This window comes from Temnothorax americanus, unplaced genomic scaffold (assembly GCF_048541705.1).
Source record: "Temnothorax americanus isolate GAGA-0224 unplaced genomic scaffold, ASM4854170v1 Scaffold127, whole genome shotgun sequence".
Taxonomy (NCBI): Eukaryota; Metazoa; Arthropoda; class Insecta; order Hymenoptera; family Formicidae; genus Temnothorax; species Temnothorax americanus.
This window is the reverse complement of record NW_027509261.1, coordinates 304,198-330,912: the sequence shown is the minus strand read 5'-3', so window position 1 is coordinate 330,912 and position 26,715 is coordinate 304,198. Positions and strand designations below refer to the sequence as shown.

Below are 26,715 nucleotides of genomic sequence, written 5' to 3'. Positions count from 1 at the left end.
AAAGATACTAAAATAGGTCATTTTTGCAACTTTAATTATAAATTTTTCAAAATTATTACGTGATAGAGCAATTTGGTAAACGAGATCGTATTCAGCATCCAAAAAACTACTGAAAACGACTAGTTTTGTTCTTGTGTTTTTTTTTGTTGAACAGTGTTATTAGTTCGACCGAAAATTCGGTATCAGTTTCGGTTTCGGCTAGTTTCGGCCAAAAATCGAAATTTTGGTTGGATTTCGGTTTCGGCTAAAATTGAAAGCGAGTTTCAGCGACGAAACTGTTTATTTTCCACAGATTTTCCAAAGACTTGTTAAAAAAATATTTTTATTTTGTTTAAAAATTTTGTTAATATTGAAATAATGATTGTGATACTATAATACGGATAGTATATAGCATTATATTACGGATTGTAATGATAAGATTGTAATAGTAGGATTGTGATAATATGTGTAATTATTAATAAAAAGTATATATACAGGGTGTTTCCTAAGTAAGTACACTAAGGGAATATTCCTTGAATTATTTTAGAAAGAAAAGGTCCTATAAACATGTGTCCTAAACTGCTTCGTTCTTCAAAATACAGAGTGTCAAAGTTATAAGAGAAAGAACATGAAAATTTCGAAAATCTGGAAAATGCTTAGAGATAATTTGTTCAAATTTGGTGTGCGTACATATAGTATTAAGAACCATATATTCCAATACCGATAAAACATTTTTAGATGCACTACAGGCGCATCTAAAAATTTTTGACTATTTTGAAAACGAAGCAGTTTAGGACAGATGTTCATATTCATAGGACTTTTTCTTCCTAAAATAAGCCAAGGAATATTGCCTTCAATTTTTTGTACTTATTTAGGAAACACCCCGTATAGTATATGTGTGCGCACGTATATATATAATATATGTGCGCAAGTATACATATATGGCCTTTTTAAGATTCCCATGAAAGTTTCAGTTTTCGGTTTCGGTTTTGGCCGAATTAAAAAAGATTGCTTCGGTCGGACTTTAGTGATTATGCGAGAGTCAAGTGAGGTACCTTGGGATCTTTCTCGTAATAGTGCTGCTGGGTGCGAATCCATCGTGACACGAGATTGTCCTTGACGCTGTGAGCGAGGGCGAAGTAATAATCGCGGCTCGTGGCGACGTTGCGGTCCTTCACCAGGGTATAGTGAAGGTGTCTGTTAAAGGTCTTCTTAAAGTTTGCGACATTTTCGACATCGACGATGCCACGCACTGATATCTGCTTCCTCTTCTCGTGATCGCTGTTTGGCATTGACATGACGGCTCAATTTAATCGGCTCGGTTACTTGTGATACAACAAGCTGCGGCGATAACGCACACCCGACTGGCACGATGCGGCTCGCCGAAAGCGAATGATGTGCGCTATTAGTTGGGAAGGCAGTGGTCACCTTGCTCCAAGGTTACACATGCGCACGAGCGAACGGTTACGTATTCGCAGCGGCAAAAGTTCGAACCATTTTATTTCCCAGACAACAAATATTTGGAGATATCTTAAAACTTTATCAAAAACTCCAGCTTTTAGTGAAAAAGTTTACCAAAAGCTCCAGTTCTATCTTTTTGATAAAATATTTATTAAACTCCAGCTTTTTCTAGTTAATGCGTTTCCGTATATATATATATATATATCTGCAATCAATTTTTACCTCGCATGAGACGTTTTAATTCATAGTCCAATCTTATTCAAAATCGTCTTAAGTCTGATCAGAGGTGACCTTAAGATTCCATCCAACCAATGAAATGACTGGTAAGCGTCTTGAAATTATACTTAAGATGATCTTGAATTTAAGATTGGACTGTGTAATATATATATATACTAGCCCTAAAAACATCCCATTTCAGTCATAAATCGAAACATAAAATGTTTTAAAGAATCATAATGAAGTCCTTACGACCGACAGTTCCACAAAATTTAAAAATGTCTTTCAATTATCTTAAAACATTATAAAACGTACTTTGGAAACGTGTTAAAATTTTTTTATAAACTTTACAGATACAGATTAAAGAAAAGTCAGAAATACATAACTTAAGCCAAATAGAACAGTCTAAATATCAAAATAGGTAAAAAATAACATGCCGATGGTTATAATGTTGGATAATAAAAATGTATAATAGATTTGAGCTTTTAATCAACTCGAATATTTAAATACAATGTGATGTACCTAGCTTGAACCAAACCATAGTCATTTAATTTCACATTCTAGATTGTTTATTATTTTATAATTTTTAACTTATTGAATAATGCTAAACTTCAAAAATCAATTTTTATCTCGTCAAAAAACTTTGAAGGAAGAAAAGAGGAATTTCGAATATAAAAAAATATAATTTCGATCAACAATAATTCTGGATTAGACTCAAACAAAGAACGTTTTTTTTTTTAAGTTACTATTAGTGACGAATACGTAGTACTATTTTGAAAAATATAATTTTCTATATGTACAGCCTTATTTTGAAAAATATAAATTCTTTACTTAAAATTGACTTGAAAAAGCTTATCTGCAAAAATGCCTCGTATTCGAAACTAAAAAGAAAATCTTACCGTTATAAATTTACAAATTTATCATATTAAGTGCATATAATAGTGTTTTAGCACATTAGACATTTTAAAAATTATCCAAAAACCCATGGCATATATGTTCATAGGGCAAAATATCTCAAAAGGATATACTTAAGAAACGTACAAGATAAATGAGAAAAGGACAGCGGTTTTATTATTTAATATCATTTATTTATAAATTAATGCGGATGCGGATGCAGATGCAATAATGAAAACGACAAGAAGCATATATGCATATTATTACAATTCACATTCTTAACATTTTGCCAGCGGTCCCGATAAAAACACGTGTTAACTATTAGATATTATGATATAAAGTTGCATCTTTATCGTTTATCGTTGAAATATATTTCGTGCCGTGTTATTATTTAGGATCATTTCCTTCGATAACCGTCCTTTTCATTCACATATACACACATGCGTGTTTGTACACATATGCATACGCACACGAGCAGAAGCATATGCGATGTATATATATATAAAATGCGTGTGTGTACATAACGGTATAATTACAGTTAAGGATGCAGTAGCAATAATATTATGCAAACGTCAACGTTATTGAGAGACAGATACAATATATACGTTTCTGCACGATTTAATTCGTCATTAAATTCTCCCATTCAATTCTCCCAAACACAACAACTTAAAAACATCGAGATGATGGGGGATCGCTGTAAATTAGATAATTACTTTAAGATCTCTATCGCTAGGGATAAACGATTATATTTATGTGCTGGACATCTCTCGTATTCGTCACTCATTCCTGTCCATTAAATCTTTGAAGTATCACTATCTTTCGACACCCCCATTTCTCATTGTATCTCGCTACAATGCGATTTAATTATTTTAGTAGCGCCCGATCCGTTAAACAATGATCCAAGCTAATCGAAATACGACGCTTTGACGAAGCACGGGACTAAGATAAATCACATACAGCCTTATTGCTCACTTTCTCTCTCTCTCTCTCTCTCTCTCTCTCTCTCTCTCTCTCTCTCTCTCTCTTTCATTCTCTCTTCGCAAAGAGGAAAACAAAGGACATCATCGGGTAGGTAAAAACACAAAGTTTATGATAACTGTAAAACACATTTGTCAAAGAGTACGACGAAAAAGGGGGGAAGGGAGAGTCGGAGGGCTGATCCAATTCTCGAGAGCAGCCCCGCGCGCATTGCTATTGGCTGACTGAAAACATGCCGTCGCTTTTTTACCGTAATAATAAACGATTAATTAATCACTTAGTGTGGCATTTCTCTATCTTTCCTTTTTTTCTCTCGTGGTGTTTACTTCCTCAATAAGAATTGCTCTCGTAATTAGAATGTCGATGTACGCGTGCGCAGCTATTTGGCTTCACCGACCGTTTTGCCTCGAGAAATTGATATTCTTCTCCGGAAATACAGCGGACAGATTCTTAAAGATACCGCTAACAGCTCCTACTACCCGCGTGATTACTCGATCTTCGTTAAATGATGCAAGTCTCCTTTCGGTCGTGTATTGGTCTGCTCGTACGCGCGTTTTCAAACTCTTCTCTCACTTTTCACGTTTCTCTCGTTTGCTTCGTTTGCTTAATCTTTTCTATATCTGCTGTCTCGGCTGTCCGTTGGACTATCGCCACTCGTGACTCTCCTTTATTCTTCCTTCGTCGGCTCAGCCTTCTTACCAAGAGGGATTGCCGCTTTTACTCTAAAACAACCAAGTAGTTGATTTTTAAGAAACATTGCGATGAAAGATATGAAAGGTGATAAAAAAGTACGACACGTTTATTTTCTCTTTGCACAATTTTGATGGATAAAAATAGAATAGTCTTTACTTTGTTTGTCACATTTCCATTGTTATAAACGTATAATAATAACGTTGAAAATCAATTACGTTTGTTTACGAATTTAAATTGGACATAATAATACCAGTTTCAATTTTTATCACAAAAGCATGTAAAATTTCTATAATATAGAATTAGAAGAAATCTGTGTATGTATTAAAATAAATTTAACTGAAGGCTTAACATAATAATGCGATGTATTTTAAATTCGTGCGTAATAAATAAGTAATTGTTGCTTTGTTTATTAGATGTTTTTCGTAAAGTTTCTCATAAACTGCAAGTCTTCACTCAACTTACTTGGCGGTAATTTCGTTGATCTTCGCCTGCACCAAGACCAGATTCTGATCGATCTGATCCTGGTTTGTTTCGTAAACCTTAGGCAGCGTGAAGAGAGCAACCACTCCTGAAAAATAAAGCAAAATCAAATCGTCAAATCGATTCTACGTATGTGTGTATGTACAGACGGCGTCATTAATGCCTTCCACCTGAAGCATAGTACATGTCACGTGCACTATAGAAATCCCAAGAACACAGCTAGGAAGGCATTAATGACGCCTTCGAACACAGCTAGGAAAGCATTAATTACGCCGTCTGTACAGTCGCGAGATATAAAACAATACTGAAAAACAAAAAAATTTACCAATTATAATGAGAGTCATGCCATTGAACCAAGAACCCACGTAGGTAAGACACCATAGCAAAACGCCAAACTTGAGAGAGTCGACGAAATCTTCAACGAGGAAGAGTCGACGCAGCTCGCTAACGGCAGCATTAGCGTGTGCAACCGCGACATCCGCGACTTCATGCACTTTCTCAGCTGGTAATGCCAGATCCAGATCAAGAATATCCCTGCAATACAGATGATGGTTTGATTAAAACAAAGTTCATTCGAAATTTTCGTAAGACAATATTAGGTTGTTTCAACATTTTAATATTTGAATATTACTATATTAACTTTTTGCAAAAGTTAATATAGTATTATTATCCAGTATTAGTATTATTAATTAATATTAGTATTATATTAACTATATCTTACATTAGTATATTAATAATGGTTAATATGGTATTTAATATTACATTAATTATTTTTACATTATTATATCTATTTATAGTATATAGTATTCAAATATTTGAATACTCTACTATATTAGTATTCAAATTTTCACTCTTAGCTACTAACTCTTAGCTATTAACTTTTTACTTTATTTGCATTTATATTATTATATATGTACACTCATATTTATTCTTTCATAATATTTAAAAAATTACCTAGATATGTGTAGTACCATTACATAAAAAATAGGAACACATTACATTATTAATGGCGTATATAAAAAGTTATCTATACCGGCGTGTATTAAAGATTCATCAACCTAACATCAACAACACAGAAGAATATACCTATATATTATGGTCAAACGCGGCATTCCTAGAATTGACTGGTCAATTCTGCAAAATGACTGGTCAATCCTGCGCAATGTCCAAGCGTCTTGATTAAAGCTGCAGTTTCTAGGAATAGGCTGGGAGTTAGTTTTTTTTATGCGGGGGAAAGGCTTTGCCGCAGGTAGAATATTTGTGTACTGTCTATACACATATCAGCAAATCACTTCATATCACAAAATTTTGAAACAAGACGCTTGGCCGTTCGGCAGAATTGATTAGTCAATCCTAGGATTGCTCACGTTTCGGGCTTGACCATAACATGTACATAGTATTCCTAAAAGGTTTTTTATTACTTTATACTTACTTGAATGGATGACCGTCCGAAGTTTTTTGAACTGCTTGAAGAACAGTTTTGTAGATACGGAAAAGAATGGTTCCGCTAAGAGCGAGAAGTGACATATAAGCCAGCACGCTAATCAGACTGAAATAGGCCAATGACAAGAGCACGCCTAGTACTGTGCCGAACATGATCCCTGATTTTTTCGGATCGCGCCAGTATATCAGAGCTGCCACTGTAAATAGAAACCAATAAAAGAACATTACAAAAAAGAACGAAAGAAAAATTAGCTTAATATACTTCATCCGACAATAATAACCGCTAATTTCTTTCAATTTAACATTGTTGACAAATTAAGAATGTATTTTTTCATATGGGAATGTTCATGATTCATGTTTAAATAATTGTTCTCTTGATAATGATAAGTATCAGTTCCATGACACATTTACATCGCTGTTTGCATTATCAGAGTCTCCAATTAATTTTAAATAAAATTTTAAGTCTCGTTTTAATAGAATTTTTGTATAAAAAATAGTTTGCCGTAAATATGTCAAAGTTTGCTGCAAATATGTCAATAAAGATAACAGTCCATTCAAATATTTTTTCAAAAACGATATTAAGGATTGTCTTATAATCTTTATTAAAAAAAGATGTTTGCCATGCAATTGAGCAGATATCTTCCAAATCACTTGATGATTATTATAATTCTGCAAATGTGATCTTTTTTATGCACATTTTATACATCTGTAACTTTAGATACTTTGTGTACCTGTAAAAATAAAATATATTTGCATAGATATAATATCCAGCGCTATATGCAAATAAGTCAATTTCGCACACGTAACATGGGACAACTGGAGCTTAACAAATTAATAATAATGACTGCAAATACAACTGTGTTATTTACTTTATGTATTTACTTTATATGTTTGTTTTTGTAGATATAGCAACCCAATTGATCTATCTCAAAACAAATAAGGAACTCGCGTTTCTTCGCATTTCTTCTAATGCAGAAACTAAAAAACTTTTAGTTTTGTAATGTTTGAGTAATTTTGAATTTTCTCATAAAATCTCTGCAATCCGTAATTCATATCATCAATACGTCTCAATGTGAGTTATCGAAGAAAATACGTCGCTTGAAAATAATCGATATGCAAAAATACGCAGAAACATATGTGATATGTGAAGTGTGTGCTTGATGACTTGATTAGACCATCAAATATCTTACACCAAAATGTAGATAAGATAAAACATGATAAGAGAAAACGTTCACAATTTGAATGAAAATAAATATCAATTAATTTTTAATTTTAGTATCTTAAACTTAATTTTATTATTTGTGTGGAACTCTTTTAATATAACTTATTACAAATGCCGTGAATAAATAAAAATGTAATACATTATTATAAAAAATAAAGGATATGATAAATAAAAATCAGGTTTGTTTCACAGAAAAATAAAATGATTAGGTTAGGTTGTTAATATAATTTTAACATTTATCTTCTATAAAATTAACGTATATTCTATACAAAACATTATTTTTTTACGTAGAATTAATTTTTAAAATATTTAAACAGATTCTTTAAAATTAATTAATTATTTTAATAATTATATTAAAAAAAATGGTTATTTATATATATATATTTTAGTTATTTTTTTTAATTTATAGTAGGAGAGACCGGGACGAAGTCGGCCACGGGGCGGAGTCGTTTTTGCAATTATCTCGAAATCTGTATGTTGTGGAAACTCGCCATTAATACTGTAAACGCGGCTTATGGTGCCCACGTGACTAACGGAGTTAGTGAGGTTACGTGCCATGTTGTGATTCTTATCGAAGCGAACGTGTTCTCGCAGGTCGAAAGTAAAATTTCTTTTGCGTCGAAAGTTTGTAATATCTTAAGTATTATTGTCTCTCCAAATCTCAAAGTAAGTGATTCTAAAGAGTAAAGCCCCTTGCACAATGTCAGGCAACAGGCAATTAGGAACAAGGAATAGAAATCAAAAATCATGTATAATAAACAGTGACGCAGGCATAGACAGAGTTTTTGTCATAGCATTCAAATTTTTTAGGTTGTAATTAATGATTTTTTGGTTATTTCCTGTTCCTATTGCCTATTGCCTAGCATTGTGCAAGGGGCTTAATGCATGCTGAACACGAATCCAGTGCAGTTTTTTTATTTTCATTGATTTCTATTATTTTATAAGCCGCGACCAAACCTAAAATTGTTGGGGCAAAGTCGTGACCAAGCCACCGGGGCGGACTCATCCCGGTGGTTTCACTCTATTTTCTGTTGCAAATGCATCATTGTATTTCTCAACTGCAGGAAAATGGTACGCTCGAATACTTAAAAGTATTCGAGTGTTTTTTCTAAAGCCGCTCCGAGGCAGACAACTCGTAAAGGACGAAAACGACCGCCGTCCTTACTGACTCGCCTCAAATGAAGGAATTGGTGACTGAGCAGGCGGAGTCGAAGCGGAAGAAAGATGAGAAATCTGCTACAAAGAAGAGAACGACAAAATCGACCATACCTACGCCGAAAAAGAGGCCGGCCCAAAAAAAAATGCCACGCAATCAGAACCGCAGCCTTCGACGAGCAGTGGACAAAAAATAAAGTCAAGAAAGCTAAATAATATGTGCTGCGTATGCTCGGAGATAATAGAAAACAGAGCCGATGAAAAACAGTGCATTTCGTGGAGGCGTAAAGCACACGAGTGCGTGCGCTCGTCAGACTCTGTTTTTATATGCTTTAAGGTGGCTCTAAGGTAAACTAAAAGACTAGCCATATAAATAAAACTTTGGAAGGTTGTTCTTTAACATATAATAAACTATCTCTTAAAATTTGAGACCCTGTTGCCATGTAAATTATTGCAAACGAGCAATATAAAAAATCACTTTTTAACATAGCTCTTATGGGAGATTATTGAATTTTTACCGGAAATGATATGATATCTTTTAAGAAAAACTAGAGATGTTAATAAAAAACTGAACACTGAAAGATGAAATCACAAGCTTTCCAGTGGTATATGAAAGGTTGTGTGTTGCCATGGATTTTTAAGAAATATTTGATCGAGAAAGTGATGATGCATGTGCGTGTCACGGAAGTAAAATGTCATAGACACGCTAAGAGGTTATATACGCCAGCGGGGAGACGGCGAGTCGGCTGCTAGATCTACACTATCTACACAGTACTTGCGCACTGACGCGAAAGAATCAAGACAACATTAATCAATCGACCTTTTATAGTTATTATAAATTTATAAACTACTTATAAAAATCAATGGGAACATTATCAATATTAATAATTTTTATTTAGATAAGATGTTTAGGAAAAATCATAATGTATTTTATCAAGTTTTATGTGAGTTGTATTATTGACTAACGATGTCACTTTAGAGCCACCTTAACTGTTTCAGTAACACTGATAGCGAAAAAGAAAATTGATTTCTTAAAATTTCCGCTTTCCATTTTTCTACTAAAAAACAATGAATAAAGTGTATTCTATTATTTTTTATGATCAAAATTATGTATCTTTATTTAAAATCCAGTCCGAGAATGAAGACACGACTCCGCCCCGGGAATTTTGACTATTCGATTTTTGCACCTTTGTCGTTTTTACTCTATACCGGTTGAACAAAGCGACGTAGACCAAAAATGCCTATCTAAATTTTGTAGCCAAGGGTTCACTCTTTACCATGGTATACTATATTTTACTAAAATTATTTATTTTGTTGTTAAAAATCGACACCGAAAAAATAGAGCCGACTTTGCCCTGGTCTCCCCTATCGTATCTTTATAATTTAGCCTCAATCCTATTAAATTAAACTCCATTTAAAATCTTAAAGTTTAATTCTTGAAAAACTTATTTTCTTTTTTTTACAAGAATATTAGGATAAAGTTCCGAAAAGCCCATACCTCCGATCGTTCTGAAATTTTGTATACTATTATATTTTTATATGCTAATTATGAATATGTCAATGAAAATTGGCGCAAAGGTCATTTTCTAGGTAAAAATTAAAAAAGAAATTTTTTGCATACTTTTTTATTATCTAAATAAATATACATTTTAGAACAAAAAGTTTCAAATAAAAATTGTACGTTTCTTAAAAACGCAACTTTTATATTCTATACTCTATTACTGTAAAACCAATCTGATATCTCGTTTCGCGCGTTAAACAGTTTAAAATTTGTAAAGCGCGTCATCTAACCTATGTAGATCAGTCTTGCGCGTGTTAAACATTTTAAAATTTGTAAAGCGCGTCATCTAACCTATGTAGGTTAGTGGCGCGCTTTAAAAGTATTTAAGTGTTTAAAGCACGCCACGAACCCATGTGGCACCTCGTTTCGCATGAAAAATGTATGCGTTAACTTTTCATGCGAGGAAAGTTAATATGAATTTTTAAATAATATTTCAATTGTGTGTGTATAAACAGGGGCCGTATTCTGTTCCGCTAAAATCCGCTTACCGACAATTGTCGGTGTCGTTGCGCAGCTTTTACACGATATAAAAAACCTGCGCAACGACACTTATCGAACCGACAGTTGTCGGTAGGCAGGAACGGAATACGGGCCCAGTACACACGTAAGCGGAGGAGGGGCTACCCGGGCTACCGTACCTCTCCCGAAAGCAGGGGGAAGGTGGGGATGAACCTCGGTTCGCGTGGAAAGTGTATGCGTAAACTTTTCATGCGTGAAAAGTTAATATGAATTTTTAAATAATACTTCAATTGTGTGTGCATAAACAGTACACACGTAAGTGAGGAAGGGGCTACCGCACTTCCCCCGCAAGATAACTTTTTGTTTTATCTCGTTTTTTCTTACATTATATTTTTCTCGTTAAGCAGTAGCTTTTACAATAATAGCGTATAAAATATAAAAGTTGCGTTTTTAAAAGATGTACAATTTTTATTTGAAACTTTTTGTTCTAAAATGTATATTTACTTAGATAATAAAAAAATATGCAAAAATTTTTTTTTAATTTTTACCTAGAAAATGACCTTTGCGCCAATTTTCATTGACATATTCATAATTAGCATATCAAAATATAATAGTATACAAAATTTCAGAACGATCGGAGGTATGGGCTTTTCGGAACTACAGCCGAATATTATAATGTTATCATTCTTTTATAAAAAAAATAATAATTTCAAATTGGCTAAAGAACGTCGTGTTAAAAAAATTTTTTTTAAATGTTTGAGACACCCTACAAAAGATGATATATTAACAAAAGTTTATACAACATTTGTATTTTATTAAGTATAATCAGTAAATATCATTGTTCAATATTATTATAATATAGAATAATAATAATAGTAATAATAACAATATATATATATATAATACCTAATATTATTTATATAATAATATTAAAGAATATATTATACTATTATACATATATATTATACATATTATTATCATTATGTATTATATACTATTATATATTATCTACTATACAAAAAGATTGAACATTGACAGTTAATACTACAATGCATAATATATTAACGTAGCTATTACTAGCAGATATGAACCGGTTTGGAGAGTTGTAACTAAAACGAGTTCCTATCGATAACTGGTTCATTCAACTTCCGAGTATAGTTTAACAAAATCGACTAAATATGTAGACGATTATATAGAAAATAATTTTTATTGTACATATATTATACATATATAAATATACATATATATAATACATAATAAATAATTTATATATAATAAAAAAATATATAATATAATCCTCAAAAAAATCATTGATATCTTTTTTACGTTAAACAAAACAATTTCAATAGTCTCTAAAGCATATTAACCTATAATCTTTTTTAATTTGTAATTAGAGTCAGAAAATTCCTACAGGACAGCATTCTATTCATAATTTCATATATATATTTTGATACGTATTTGATATGTATTTATGTATGTGTATAAGTTCTGTTTTATTTTTCTATTTTTTACACATTACAAGAGACATAAAATTATAAACAAGAATCGGTTGAGAGTTATATCTAAAGCTTGATTAACAATACAATTTTCGCTGAATATCTCAGTTACAGCGTGCAGGGAAGTTTTCGTGATCGTAAATACGAAAGGACAGTATGACCAGTAGTGTTACACGCGGTTACACGTTACCAACCATATGTTCCCGGATCAATGATCGCTACTCGCCAGTATGCCGGGTTAGCTACTTCCGCGATCGTAGGATCGCGTAGGGATGCGTAGGCACGCGGAACTTACCGGGACCGCACTCCGGGAGAACTTGCACTTGTCCTTTCTGAACATTCCTTCGCACCATCCTTATAAAGTGTCACAAAGACCTTTCCCGTTAAAGAGCTGAGGGTATCTACGCGATCGGCGATCACACTCACGACTGTTCCAGCATTATTCAGGACCCGGCCACGCGAGAGGACAGCCTCGTTGATAAAAAAGAAAAGGAAGAGAGAGGAGGAGAGGGGAAGAAAAAGTGGGGGAAAGACAGAATGGGAGGAAGCTGACGAACGTGGAACAGGGGCGTAACTATTTGAGCGATCGACTCTGATCGACTCTGTCTCGGAAGGGATTCTACTATAAATTCTACTATGAATTCTGTCGGAAAAGCTGCAGATTGTAAGATTTATAATGTTGCAATATTCTTAGTTAGAATATTGGTGAAAATGCAACAGTTTCCGCCAAAGTATATATGGTAGAATTCGACGTCAGTTCTGTTCAGTTTCGATATTCGTCGAAATCGCCATGTGTTATGTTTGTAAAGCAGCAGAGTGTCTCATTATCAGTGCTACCAACTTAAGTAGCCGAATTTGTCAAAAACAGATTTATTGTTAGTGCAAACTATCTACCATACATTTTATCATATTCTATAACAGAATATGATGGCAAATTGACTGCAAGAACCGAACATAATCCATTTCATGTACCATAAGTGATATATTCTAGATTATGTCGACAGGATCTGCTAGTAGAGCGAATTGAATACAAACGTAGTTGACATCAATTTGCCGCAATACTCTGTTCAAATCTGTTGGCAAAACTGCTAGCATACTATTAAGATTTTGCGCCTATTGAGAATCTACTTACAAATTGCTAACAGTTTCCTCATTGTTAGCAATTTGCAAAAGTTCTTAAATTTTCTTTGGAAAAGTTCTTGAATTCTCATGCAAAGCTTATGAAGAGACATAATTAAACAGTGTGCCTAATGAATCTGCATGAAATTTTAATACAGTTAAAATATTCTGATTAGATCGAATAACTTCGCGTTGATATTCCTGATATAAAACGACTAAAGCCCCTTGCACAATGCCAGGCAACAGGCAATAGGAACAGGAAATAACCAAAAAATCGTTAATTACAACCTAAAAAATTCGAATGCTATGATTGGTTGGCAACAGGCAATAGGCACAGAATTTCCAACGTGACGGAAACTCTGTGTCTATTGCCTGTGTCACTGTTTATTCTGCATTTATACATGATTTCTGATTTCTTTTCCCTGTTCCTATTGCCTGTTGCCTAGCATTATTGTGCAAGGGGCTTAATCCTTATTATCAACGTTGAAAAATAAATAACCATTAAGTTTATTAATTGATAGCGCACGTTTCCAGTCTGTCTTGTATGTGGTGTCTCAAAATAAATAGAATGAATTCAGGAGCACGTATAATCGTTTAATATTTTCCGATGAATTGATGAAGGCATTCGGTTAAGTATATATATGTATAATAGCTCATTATTTGTACGCCTTGATTACATCTTTTGATATTTACCATCGACCTTTATTTATCGAGCTAATAATATATCAAGCAAGCGTTAATGTCTATAATTATTTGTTTTTTTATGCATGTAATATTTACATATTTATATACTCCATATGGTTGTGTGCGTGTAGGTTTTTTAGAAATTTTACAAAAGTTTTCTTATATATTACGACGTACAAAGTAAAGTATAGAATATTTCACAAAATAATATATTCTGTTGACTCTATTTTTTTGTATACAAAATTACTTTATATACAAAATAATTAGAAATGTGTAATCAAATATGTGATTTAAATATGTGAAAAAAAATCATCAGTTTCATTCAGAAAATATGACGTCAATAAAAATGACGTTAATATTTCGAAAAACACATGATATTAAAATTGGCTGCATACATAATATTGTTGTCTTTTGATTTTAAATACTTTTTTCTAAAATAAAAAAACATATATATATATATATATATATATATATATATATGTTTTGTATATATAGGTATATATATATAATGAAATAATTATTAGGTAGATAGTATACTTTTAGTGTATAATATATTAATTTATCAAAATAGTCTAATATATACAATATATGGAGAGGTAAAAACCATAGTGGTGTGTCAAATTTTTAAAAATATTTTTTTATGTGCATAGATGCAATTTATATATTGTTCAGATTGCATCTATGCACACAAAAAAATATTTTTAAAAATTTAACTTACACTGCTATGATTTTTACCCCTCCTTATAGACTGTTTCATAATTCCATACATATTTTTATACCTATATAATACCGTACATACATACAATGTTTGGTGTTTAATTGTATACATTCAGTTATTTTTAAGTAATTGAAAATTATAAGAGAATTTTTTAAATAAAAATTATTTATTTTTATAAAAAAATCTACATATAGGTACATATACATATAACAACTTAATAAACAAAAATTTTAAATTATTTAAAAGTTTTAACTGTTTTTAACAATTATTTTTTTAACGGAATAATGTATCTTTTTTTATTATAGTTTTATTAGATATTTTATTACGAATTCAATAATGTGCAATAAAGTAAGATTTTTGGTAATCGTTCATGAGATATTGTCACCTGTATTGCTTCACACCGTATGATATCATAACATTGTATTTTCTAATGTGTCTATATATGTTATTTCATACTAATAATTTTCATACTACGCTGTTGAAAAATTTTTGTACTTTGTGAAAAAATCTGCTGGTTAAAGTTTTTGTATAAAGTAATCAACATATAAATGTGTAGATTTAACATATATCTGCTATGTGAATTGAACTTAACAAATATTAAAATGTAAAATTTAAAATAATTTAAAAAATGTGTTAAAGTAACACAATTTTTGAACGTATTAAATGTGTTAAAATTTACAGAAAAAGGTGTTGATTTTACTCTATAACAAAAGTGGGGATGATTCAACATATACGATTCAACATAAAACTTATGTTAATTGTACACACAATTAACTTCAAATTACGATCAAAACATCATGCCGGATATTCACTATTAGAACCGGCTATTTTTTCACAATGTGTTCGTTCCGGAATAAGACGTACTCACTAGTTGCAGCAACCGTTGCGTTGCACGTTGTACGATCTTTGTAAGTACCCGGTATTACATTTCTTTTCAAACATAGTATCGCTGTTATCATGCATGTAACACATCTGTATTATGTTAAATTAACACAAAAATTTGAGTGAGCCGTAATTTTGGGACACGTGATTCATGTTATATTTAATACAAATTTTCCAACCGTGTAATAATATGTATATATGAGAGTTATTTATTCACATTCACAATAAGTTTTAAAAAATCGAAAAATTTTTATTTAGATTTTTAATTTTTCTCTGATTTATAATAATCATAATAAGATATAAAAAGCTAAATTTTATTCATTATTCGTAAAATGGAAAATAGAAGCTGTTAATCAACCGTGTAAAATTTGAATATACAATACATTGAATGCGTGACAACTTTCGGTGTATTTGGGGCACTTATCTCTCGTGTTAGAAGATAGAAATAAAATTTCGATTTCCAGAAGATAGACTACAATATGGCTATATATGCGATATATGACTGCGATAAGAAGCGAAACGCATTTACTCAGTTCTCGTGACCGTCGTGTCCGTTCATTATAGTACAGAATTATGCATTACAGGTCGACGCGACATCGTGTATGGCGCCGCATTATCGATTCGCATACGTACGAGAGTTCCCCCCCCCGGATTTATCTACACTGTGCGTCATCCAACGGAAAGAAAAAGACAGGACTAAGCTGCCATTTTAACGGCTGCATCGGCTGTGTTCACGAATAGAATAAACTCTATACTTTATATAAAAAATCTTAATGATTCCAAAGCATTGTGTTAGAAAAAAGACTAACTATAAAACACAATTAAGATTTTTATTAATTTAAACAGTATTTAAAATTTCTGGCGTCTCATTGTAGTGAGAAATTGGATTATAATATCAGCAATAAGAAATCACTTACAATTTTCCTTATATATATATATATATATATATATATATATATATATATATATACAGGGTGGCCCATTTTAAAAGAGGCAGGCAAATATCTCGAAAAATATAAAACATACGGAAAAACGTTTTGAACAAAAATTGTTTGGCTCGAAGGGGGACATAAGATGGTGCCATTGGTTTGACCTTGGATGGTCGTTTAAAGCTCACGTGAACGACACCTTTAATTTCTTAAATGGAAACTCCTATTTTTCAATGCATATTCTTGTAGCTAATCTCGAATAAAAATTTTTTTATTTTTTGAATAAACGCGCCATAAACTCTACTCCCGTGGTGGTGTGGGAAAAGATGTTTTTCATTATACCAAGTAAATTCAAAAAATAAAAAAATTTCACCCCCCACTTTCGAGTCTAAGACCAAAATATCGATCCTACGTGAAAAATGATAAGGGCAAAAATTGTAGAGTATTAAATTTTCTACAAGTTTGGTTATTACCACTTTCACTCTAAAGTTGAAAATAAGCAAGATATTTACAAAATCACTTTTCTAATAAAAATGGCGGCTAACGCTCCAGGGTTAGAATCTCGAAAATTCGGTTTTAGACTACCCATGACCCTCCAAAACAGTAAAAAAAAAATCGCTTCCCGGAATTAATTCCATTTAAATATCTCTATTGACTGGACTAAGAAACTTTAAACGTTACAAAAAAAAATTATATATTACATAAAACATATATTACATAAAAAATATAAATATATACACTTTTTATATGGACATTTTATTCGTTCTAGCGTGGCGTTCGCATGATGTGGTTTGGGCGCAACGTCTTGCGACGAATGATATTGTTGCGTAATTTTGTATAATCTCACTTGAGAAGGACCCAATCGGGATCGAAACATTGTGAGACGAATAAATAGAAATTGGCCAGTTGGGTCGCTTAATCTCGAATATTATTTTTATACACTTTTTGTCCTAAAAATTAATAGATTTTGTATACAATAAAAAAATATATTTAATTATGTGTGATTATATCATATAGTAATGTATAATAAAAATTAGAAGGGTAATTAGACATATACATTTTTAAAACAAACTGTTTTGACTGTTCATTATAAATAAAAAATAACATATTATTTTTCTAAAACAAATATTTTTATACCTTAATTTTCTTTATAATAATTGTATAATTTCTTTTTACTGAAATTTTCGATAAACTATTTCAATGAATTATATGTATATTAGATTTATATTTTCATTATTTTATTTGTTATTGAGCTCTAATATCAAATGTAATTAGAAGTATGGTAACTTTGGTATTTACGCCGCGCAGGGATTTATGCCGCAGAAGTAAGAAAAAATAGAAGGAATGAAGGTAATTTGCTCGCAATAACTCTGTTATATCATATTAGTATTATGCCTTCATGTGTCCTTTATGCCATATTAGTATTGTGTTGCAGTTCTTTACTGTTACCTAATTAACGAAACCGTCGTGAGTTAAATCGATTTCTCAATATAGTAAGTAATGCGATCATATATTACAACCTACGTAAAATGATTACTGTAGGGAATGTAAAAGGTTTAGTAGTTATTTTATGATACATATTTTGCATATATCATGATAATAAAGAATGGAATACAGCAAAATACAAGTGCATACCTCTCGTATTTTTTGTTTAGCTTGATATCTTGTAGGTATACCTAACTGTTTGGGATATATTACGGTATTTTATTATTAAATGTAAAAATTTTATGTATAAATTTTTTTAGAAAAAGAAAAAAACGAAATTTTCTTGTGTTCTTTTTTCCTTATTTTTTGGATCATACAACAATAACCTTTAATGCATCTATCGTTCGTCTATTTTCTTTTTAAAATCTTCCAGTTTTATAATTTGTTTATCATTTCTTATACTTTAATAAACTTTTTATAGACATTTTATAACTTATTATGAGACTTTGCCTTATTTATAAACATTATTTGTAATTAAATTTTATAAAAATATTGAATTTTTATTTAAGACTACGAATAAATAAATAAATATATAAACGAAATTATAGAAAAAAATAAATAAACAAGATTGTTTTGACTTTTCAAAAATTAAAAAAAAATTATTTTTATCGACCACTATAAGCAACCTGAAATATGTATATAGATAAAAATCTATTAAAATTTCAGAAGATAGGTACAACTATAAGAGAATTGCCAAGTTTCAAATTTTTCCGATTGCTATTGCATTCATACTAAAATCATTTGCTATTTGCTTAAAAAATTAAAAAAAAAATTATTTTTATCGACCATTAGAAACCTGAAATATGTAGATAAAAATCTATAAAAATTTCAGAAGATATAGGTACAACTATTAGGTAAGAGAATGCCAAGTTTCAAATTTTTCCGATTGTTATTGCATTCATACTAAAATCATTTGCTATTTGATTTTAATAGGAAAATTCAAGTGCTCTGCGGCACATGTTAAAATTGAGATAGGAAGCTGCCCTTTGGCACAGATTTTTTTTTAATTTATTCTGAGCCTTCCGAACCGTTCGAGCAGTCTCAAAATTTAAAATTACCCTTTTTAATGACCACTCTTGCCATATATGACCATTTTTGCCATATATCCTATAGGATTGGGATCACCATTTATGGGTAGGATATAGGTCTTTAAGGCCTTTAAGGCCTATAAGCCAACCTAAGGCAAAAATGCAATGCATGATTTCTAAAAGTTTTTTTTTTGTTGAATTCAAAGAATAAATATTTCATATTTCTAATTTTTTTATAGTAGTAAACAATATAAAGTTTTTATTGGTATAATTCATTTATCTTAAACACAGTAAACAGTACTTGATAAATTGAGTTTTCCTTATAGGTGCGACGTAAGACTAATAATATCTATGATATAATAAATAATAATATGAGTGAGACACGATGCAAAATAATTTTTCTTGATCATGTCTTTTACAATTATTTGAAGAAAAGATCTAAACATTTCTTATGAATGTAATTATATTGTTGGAAATGATTATTAAAAAACAGTAAAACAACGACACTTTGTTAAAAGATTTGAATAATAAGTTTCAGGTCTTACTATATGTGTGAATAATAAAATAAAACTATACCAGAAAAAAAATCGAATAAAATTACGATATATATGATGTATTTAGTAAGAGTATACAGCTTGGAAAGATGTTTGCAAATCTTTTCATCGATCGCATATTCGCGAGTTCTTATGCGTTTTGAAAAATTTCTTACTTTTTTTATCGTACATTCGCAGTTTCCTCAAAAGATTATACACGCAACGAGGAGTGAAAAAGAAATCTGTCGCGTTTCGCAACGTTGAAAATGAGATATCAATGGAATATCGGCAATTTCCAAGTCATCTATTATTGGATACCTCTCAAAAAGTTGTAACATCAACTCGACCCTCGACTTGAAACACTAGATAATTATCTCTTTGTTTTCTTCTAATTACTGCTGACTGAATTCCTGTCAAATGTCTCATTGAAAAGCACGTTAGAATTAGACAAAAAGTATATATCTGAGTATACGTAACGTAATGTAACGTAATATCTGATGCAGGGATTCTCAAACTTCTTATTGACTAGTTTCGCAACACGTTCAATATCAAGACACAAAGAAGAGATATAGGCGATACGTAAAATAATTTAATGCCAGAAGCAGTTCGACACATAAACCTTTATACAAAATCACTCGTCTCTTTTATTGCTCAACGTTTCCCGATCTCTCTATTTGACCTTCTCTCGCAATTAATTACATGTAACGTTTTGTTATGTCTCGTCTGATGATATTATTTTCTTTACGGCTCATAAAGTGCCACTTTCACATCTGTCGAGCCCTCAAATCTTTCTTCTCGCATTCGTCTAGTGCGAGACGCACGCGTGTGCCGAATCATCATTATCGTTACTCACATTCCTCCTTCGTGATGGCCATTTTCTCTATGAACATCTGGCCGCGCTATCGACTATCCTGTTTACACAAAAATCTGTAATTTCCGTCCGGATTCGAACAATCGACTCGACGCGGAAGCGATCGCTCCAGAAAAATTCGATGGGAGACAAATCGGAGAACAACCGGCCGAACAACGCACGTCCCGGTTCCGACGCGACTTCGTAACCGAGGGGACTGCTCCGTTGGTTTGGAAACCCCGACGAGGGTCTTCAGAAACCTGGCACTGGACCAACGAGAGGCTGGCTGGACGTTATATTTAGTAGCGTCCGAGGAACAGTGGCGGGCCCGATGAAACGGGTAGGGATATGCCGCCAAAATGCGAAATCGTGTTCGTGCCGAACTAATTATTGTATATCGAGCCACGCGACGCTTCATGAAACGTCTGTTTATTTACGCGTGAGTGCTGGATGTTGTTACGTACCTTCATTTTGTCTTAAAATTTTCAGATTTTAAATTAAAACCTTTAAATTAAAACTCTCTCAAAAAGTTTCTTTCTCAAACAAAGTTTCTTGACACCTAACACAAGATGTAAACTTCTATTTTGCAATTTGTGTTTATGTGACCTGTTACTCTCTAAATCTCATAGAGTGATTTCGCCACTAATATATTAGACATTAGAGCACGGAAAAAAGGTTTTGCTGCAACAGCAAATCTATTTGTTAAATATAGGACAACTAATATATATTTTTTGCTGCGTGAGCTAATTAATTTTGCAATAATAGCAAAACCTTTTGTTGCAATACCAAAAGTTTTGTTGAACTTTGCTATTGCAACAAAAGGATTTGCTATTATTGCAAAATTAATTAGCTTTCGCAGCAAAAAATGTTAGTTGTCCGTATAGTAGCAAATTCTTTTTTTCTGTGAGTGATTGCAATAGTCACTCCAAAAGAGAGGATTGTCATTCTAATTGAGTAAATGCGGGCACTTATATAAGATAGAAGTAAATTTTTCATTCAAATTTTTAAAGCAGTTACTCTACCAGAGTGATACGATCTCATTCTAAAGCTATTAGTGAATCACGATTTACTAAAGATCGACTGATAAATGACTCTGACAGAGTGAAATTTTCCACTCAAAATTGTAGAGTGACATAATTTATTCCTATGGACGCTGATCTACTGCACTCGAAAAGAATGCCCTTTCATTCAAATGGAGTGCGATTTCACTCCAACTTATAGAGCGCAATTTTACTCTTTCTTAAAGTGATGGCAAATTACTCGAAATGCACAAGCTCAATTTTACTTTTCGTTACACTCGCATTTCACTCGTTATGAGTGATATTTCACTCTTCAACTTTTAGAGAGTACATTGATTAAAACTTTCTCAACTTTTCCAAAATATCTCAATCTAAATGAATCGTCTTTTTTTTCGCATATATCGGCTCTTATACTCAATTCATTCATATTCTTCACTCTTACACATTCATATATTTTCTCAAAGAAAGTATATTAAAATCTGTTGTCACTGTCGCATTAATTACTATTATTTAGTAATTACCATGCATCACGCATCCCAATTGGTTATTATTTTAATAAATTTCCGCCCTTCTTAATAAGCGAAAATCCGTCTCAAGCGTAAATTGTCAGTTCTCGTCTGTCGTTCGCGGTAAACACACTTTAACTCGGCATATGAGCATTGTTGCGACATTACTTGCTAAGTGTATCGTTGCCTTAATAAAGTTCAATCAACTGCATCTCGCTGACGCTGTAAACGTAACACGATTCTTAATTTTGGCAACGCAGTTTTACGCTATCTGATCGTGCTTTTGCAGTAAAAAAAATAATGACTCTAAATCTCATAGAGTGATTTCGCCACTAATATGTTAGAGTAATTGCAAAAGTCACTCAAAAAAAGAGGGTTATCACTCTAATTTGAGTAAATGTACGTGACTCATAAGATAAAAGTAAATTTTTCACTCAAATTTTTGGAGCCGCTATTCTATCGCGAAGTAATACAACCTCATTTTAAAGCTATGATGAATCACGATTTACTAAAAAATGACTGATAAATGACTCTAACATCAGAGTGAAATGTTCTACTCAAAATTATAGAGTGACATAATTCACTCCTATGGACACTGATTTACTGCACTCAAAAAGAGTGCCCTTTCACTCAAATGGTGCGATTTCACTCCAACTTATAGAGTAAAATTTTACTTTTTTTTATGGTGGCGAATTACTCGAAGTACATAAGCTTAAATTTCACTTTTTGTTGCACTTGCATTTCACTCGTTTTGAGTGATAATTTCGACTTTTAGAGAGTACATTCAGCGGAAAAAACATTTCGGTGAGCGACCAATGATTCTTTATTATATACCATTGATTTCTATACCAATAGATCCAGCGAAGAACTAAGGTCAAGAATCAATCATAAGAATCACTAAGCGCTTACTACATTAAGCTATTTTTTCCGTTGAATGTAGTCAATGTAAAGTCAATCTTATCACACAATAGTTTACAGTTTCCGAATTTTTAGAAAACATTATTGGATATATAATAAGAATAATTTTTTTGCATAAACACATCTGTTATTAAAATTGTTTGTAAATCCAAAATTAAATTATGTCTTACCTAATCTATTTATATCTAACGTAATCTATATATATATATATATACCTTCATCTAAATTTTTTAAATCACTATGTATTAATATATGTTGAATTAATAATATTAATAATAAGAAACTTATTTTTCGCTCGTTTGAAGCAAAGGCTATAATGAGAAGTGAGACCAGTATACGAGCATTAAGGGGTCTTGCCTAGTTAAAAAAGTAAAAAAAAAATCGATTTTTAGGTTTTTGCATATTCTAGAAGTACGCCATTTCAAGAATGTTTTCTGAAAATTTCATATCAATCAAACGAAAATTGACAAAGTTATGCGAATTTGAACGTACTGCTCCGAGAGCAGATATAGCGCGCGGCGGCAAGCAGCGCGCAGCAGCTGCGCGCTCAAGGTCGGCCCTACTTCGATTTTGCTGTATTTTGCTTTTTAATTTTCACGTGTTTGCTTCATTTTTCACGATGAATTTGAATGAAAAAGTCACACGAATCAAAAGAGCACTGCTAGAAGCGCGCAAATCAAGGTCAAAGAAGCGAAAACAATCTTTCATAGAAGACAGCGGAGATAAACGAAGTAAGTTTTAGTGCATCTAGAAAAAAATCGAGTTGCAGAAAAAGATCGTGGTGCCGCAAGATAATTCTATAGAATATAGAATTATCAATTTTGTTTCTGTATTTTCGGCTATCGCAATGCTTGTGAAGTGCAAAAAATGCAATAGTGATATAAAGTTTCAGACAGCCAGTACTCGCGGGGACTAGGATTTAAAATTGTAGTTTTATGTGATTAGTGCCGGCCACAGAAAATTCCTTCGTGCCATGCAATTTTATAAATCACTCTTACGAAATTAATAAACGTTTTATATTTATAATACGATGAGAGTTCTTGGTTTAGGACTAAAAGGTGCTCAAAAGTTTTGTGGACTCATGGACATGCCGAAGTTTTTCTATCACACGACCTATGAAATCATTTTAAAGCACATTCACTCGTGCGATAAAACTGTTCGTGATGTGCTTTTTAAAAAAGCTGCTAAAGAAGAAATGGAGCAAACCGTTGGACAGGCCGGATAATACAAAACTAACTGTTTCAGGGGACGGAACATGGAAAAAGCGAGGTTTTACATCTCTGTTTGGTGTCACTTCTATAATTGGTTATTATAGCGGTAATAAAGTGCTCGATGTCATGGTAAAAAGTGCTTATTGTAAAATGTGCGAAGTTTGGAATAAAAAACAAAATACTTCTGAATATAAAGAATGGCTCGAAAATCATGAAGCCGAATGCACGGCGAATCACGAGAGATCATCCGGTAAAATAGAGGTCGATGAGGCGATTGTTGAAATGTTCAAGCGTTCCGAAACTCTGCACGGTGTCAAGTACGAGAACTACATCGGAGACGGTGATTCAAAAACGTACTCCGGTATTTTAAATGCCGCGCCTTATGAAGACATTACTGTAAATAAAAAAGAATGCATCGGTCACGTCCAAAAGAGAATGGACGATTACGTGAGTGTAAAAAGAAAAATAAAGGGCTCGGCGGCAAAAGCAAACTAACCGGTAAAATGATCGATAAGTTAACAGTTTATTATGGTCTAGCTATACGTAGAAATTATGACTCAACAGAGAATATGAAAACAGCTATTTGGGCTACATATGATCACTACAAAGTTCAACAAACGAAAATCCGAAACATGACCTCTGCCCGGCGGGAGCGGAATCGTGGTGCGAATGGCAGCGCGCGTACGCAGAGTTACCAAGCAATCAGAAGCAAAAAATAAAAAGTTTTATACACACCTACGACGCTTTGCCGACTAATGTTTTGACGGCCATCAAACCAATTTACAAGGACTTGAGTAAACAAGAGTTATTAGATCGATGTGTTGGTGGATTCACGCAAAATAACAACAAAAGTTATAATCAACTGATTTGGAAAATCAGTCCAAAAATTCTTCCAAGCGGCTTAATACCAATTGAAATAGCTGCATATGTGTCAGCTTGTGTTTTTAACGAAGGCTCAAAAGCTATGTTACAAATATATAATGCAAGCGATGGGAATTTCTACTGGCCCAAATGCCCATGCATTCGTGGCAGATGAAGACCAAGAACGCGTCGCCACTGCCAAGCGCCGCGCGCAAGAAAATACACGAGAGGCCAGAAAGCGTCGTAGACAGGAGAAAATTGATGCTTTGGAGGTGGCTTCGGCAGCAGAAGGCTTACTTTATGGGCCTGGAATCGATGATTCTGTGTAAGTTAAAAAAATTAAATTATACTCTACTGATAACTAGACCGCAAACTTTAAACGCGTTTTTCTCGAAATTACATTTTTCGAAAAAGTCCCCATGCGGTGACCACGATATCTCGAGAACCGTTAAAGCAATCGACCTAAAACTTTTTCGTACTTTTTCTGTGTATCAAGGGCTTGTTCGTGAACGAAGGGGTTTTTTTTTAATGAAAACTTTTTTTTTTATTGAAAAAAAAACGAAAAATTAAGAGCCCGAAAAATTGCATGTTTCCTTAAAACGGCCGCCATTTTGTAAAAATATTTTTTCAAAAAATCCTTTGTTCACGAATAAGATATATTCATATACTAACAGAATCTTTTTGGTTTTTTGATTTCAGATGATCCAGATCCGAGCAGTAGTGGTCACCGCAAAACCAGTTTTTTAAAAAAACCTTCAGGAGGATAGCCGTATTTTTTTTAATTATTAATATTTTTTATTAAAAAAATTATGTTACATTCATAAAAATATATTCTCTCACATAGACCAACCCAATTTTAAACAAGTCTTATAGTTTATGCAAAAAAAATTCTTAAAAATCACCTATTTTTCGGCTTCCTGACTAAGCATGACCCCTTAATAGATGTTACGGAAAATTAATATGTAATTTTTATATGTATTATTGTAACACATATATATTCCAACTATTCACTGTGCTCCGATCACAGCCGGACTTAAAACACAGTTATCATTAGAACGTTAAATATGTTAAATATGTATAACGTTAGAACGTTATACATGTCCCGGACGAATCATTACGCTACCCGGGGCTCCCCTACTACAAACGCGCCGAGAAGGACACCCGCGGGGTTTTAGCCGGTAGGAATCCGGCACTCCTCTTGCCTCTCCCCGGAGGCAAGGGAGTCTTCCCCCTCCTCTTATAGAGGAGGCTACTGGGCCATATACCAGGTTTTGCCCGGGAACCCAGTAGTCGAAGATTTCCCCGCGTAAAAAAAAAAAGAACGTCATACATATAAAAATTAGATATGAATTTTCCGTAACATCTATATTAATGCTCGTATAATGGTCTTACTTCTCAATATTAATAATGTTTAATTAATTTTGTCTTTTTGACATTTGTGTTCTATTACATTGTGTTCTGTTTTTTATCAATAATTAATTCGAGCAGCTAGATACATGACATTTGAACTTTATTTACAGCGTTTAAAGTGCTGCAGTGACATTTGAATTTTATTTACAGCATTTAAAAATCATCCTTATTGCGTTTCCAAGTCACTGAAACTTCCCTTAATTAATTAGTCCGCTATTTTAATATTCGATGCAATGTTTGTAACAATAAGTTGTTTCGCGCGAGGATTAAGAGACCAACTTAATTTATTAGAATATCAAAATTTTATCCGTTGTGCATGAAAAAGCTTCTTAAAAATCATTAAAGATTGATATAACTTCGACAATATTACTTGGACTACTTAAGAGATATTACACAACCTTGAAATTCTAATATATTGGGAAAAATAAACTGCAACGTATGATGGCAAACATCTCCAACTGAATCAATTGATAGTTGGTACATTGCTACGCTACAAAAAAACAATACATTTCTTCTGTTTTCTTA

General features: G+C 32.4%; 1 protein-coding gene and 1 pseudogene across 6 annotated transcripts in view; one reads left to right on the top strand and one right to left on the bottom strand.

Annotated features, from left to right (window-relative positions):
• Positions 1-2,705: 2,705 nt before the first annotated feature.
• Positions 2,706-26,715, bottom strand: part of Rtnl1 (reticulon) — a 128,973-nt gene continuing 104,963 nt past the window's right edge. For 4 of the 6 annotated variants that reach the window (XM_077399473.1, XM_077399472.1, XM_077399475.1 and 1 more), the window contains 4 exons: positions 6,134-6,341; positions 5,027-5,235; positions 4,684-4,789; positions 2,706-4,250 (listed from right to left, as the gene is read on the bottom strand). In XM_077399473.1, the coding sequence (XP_077255599.1) occupies positions 4,196-4,250; positions 4,684-4,789; positions 5,027-5,235; positions 6,134-6,341 (578 nt within the window). In that variant the 3' untranslated portion in view covers positions 2,706-4,195. Of the gene's footprint in view, positions 4,251-4,683; positions 4,790-5,026; positions 5,236-6,133; positions 6,342-12,332; positions 12,406-20,268; positions 20,454-26,715 lie in introns of those variants that run through there. The other 2 variants (XM_077399477.1, XM_077399476.1) reach the window with 2 other exon arrangements.
• On the top strand, positions 20,589-26,710 carry LOC143893760 (uncharacterized; annotated as a pseudogene).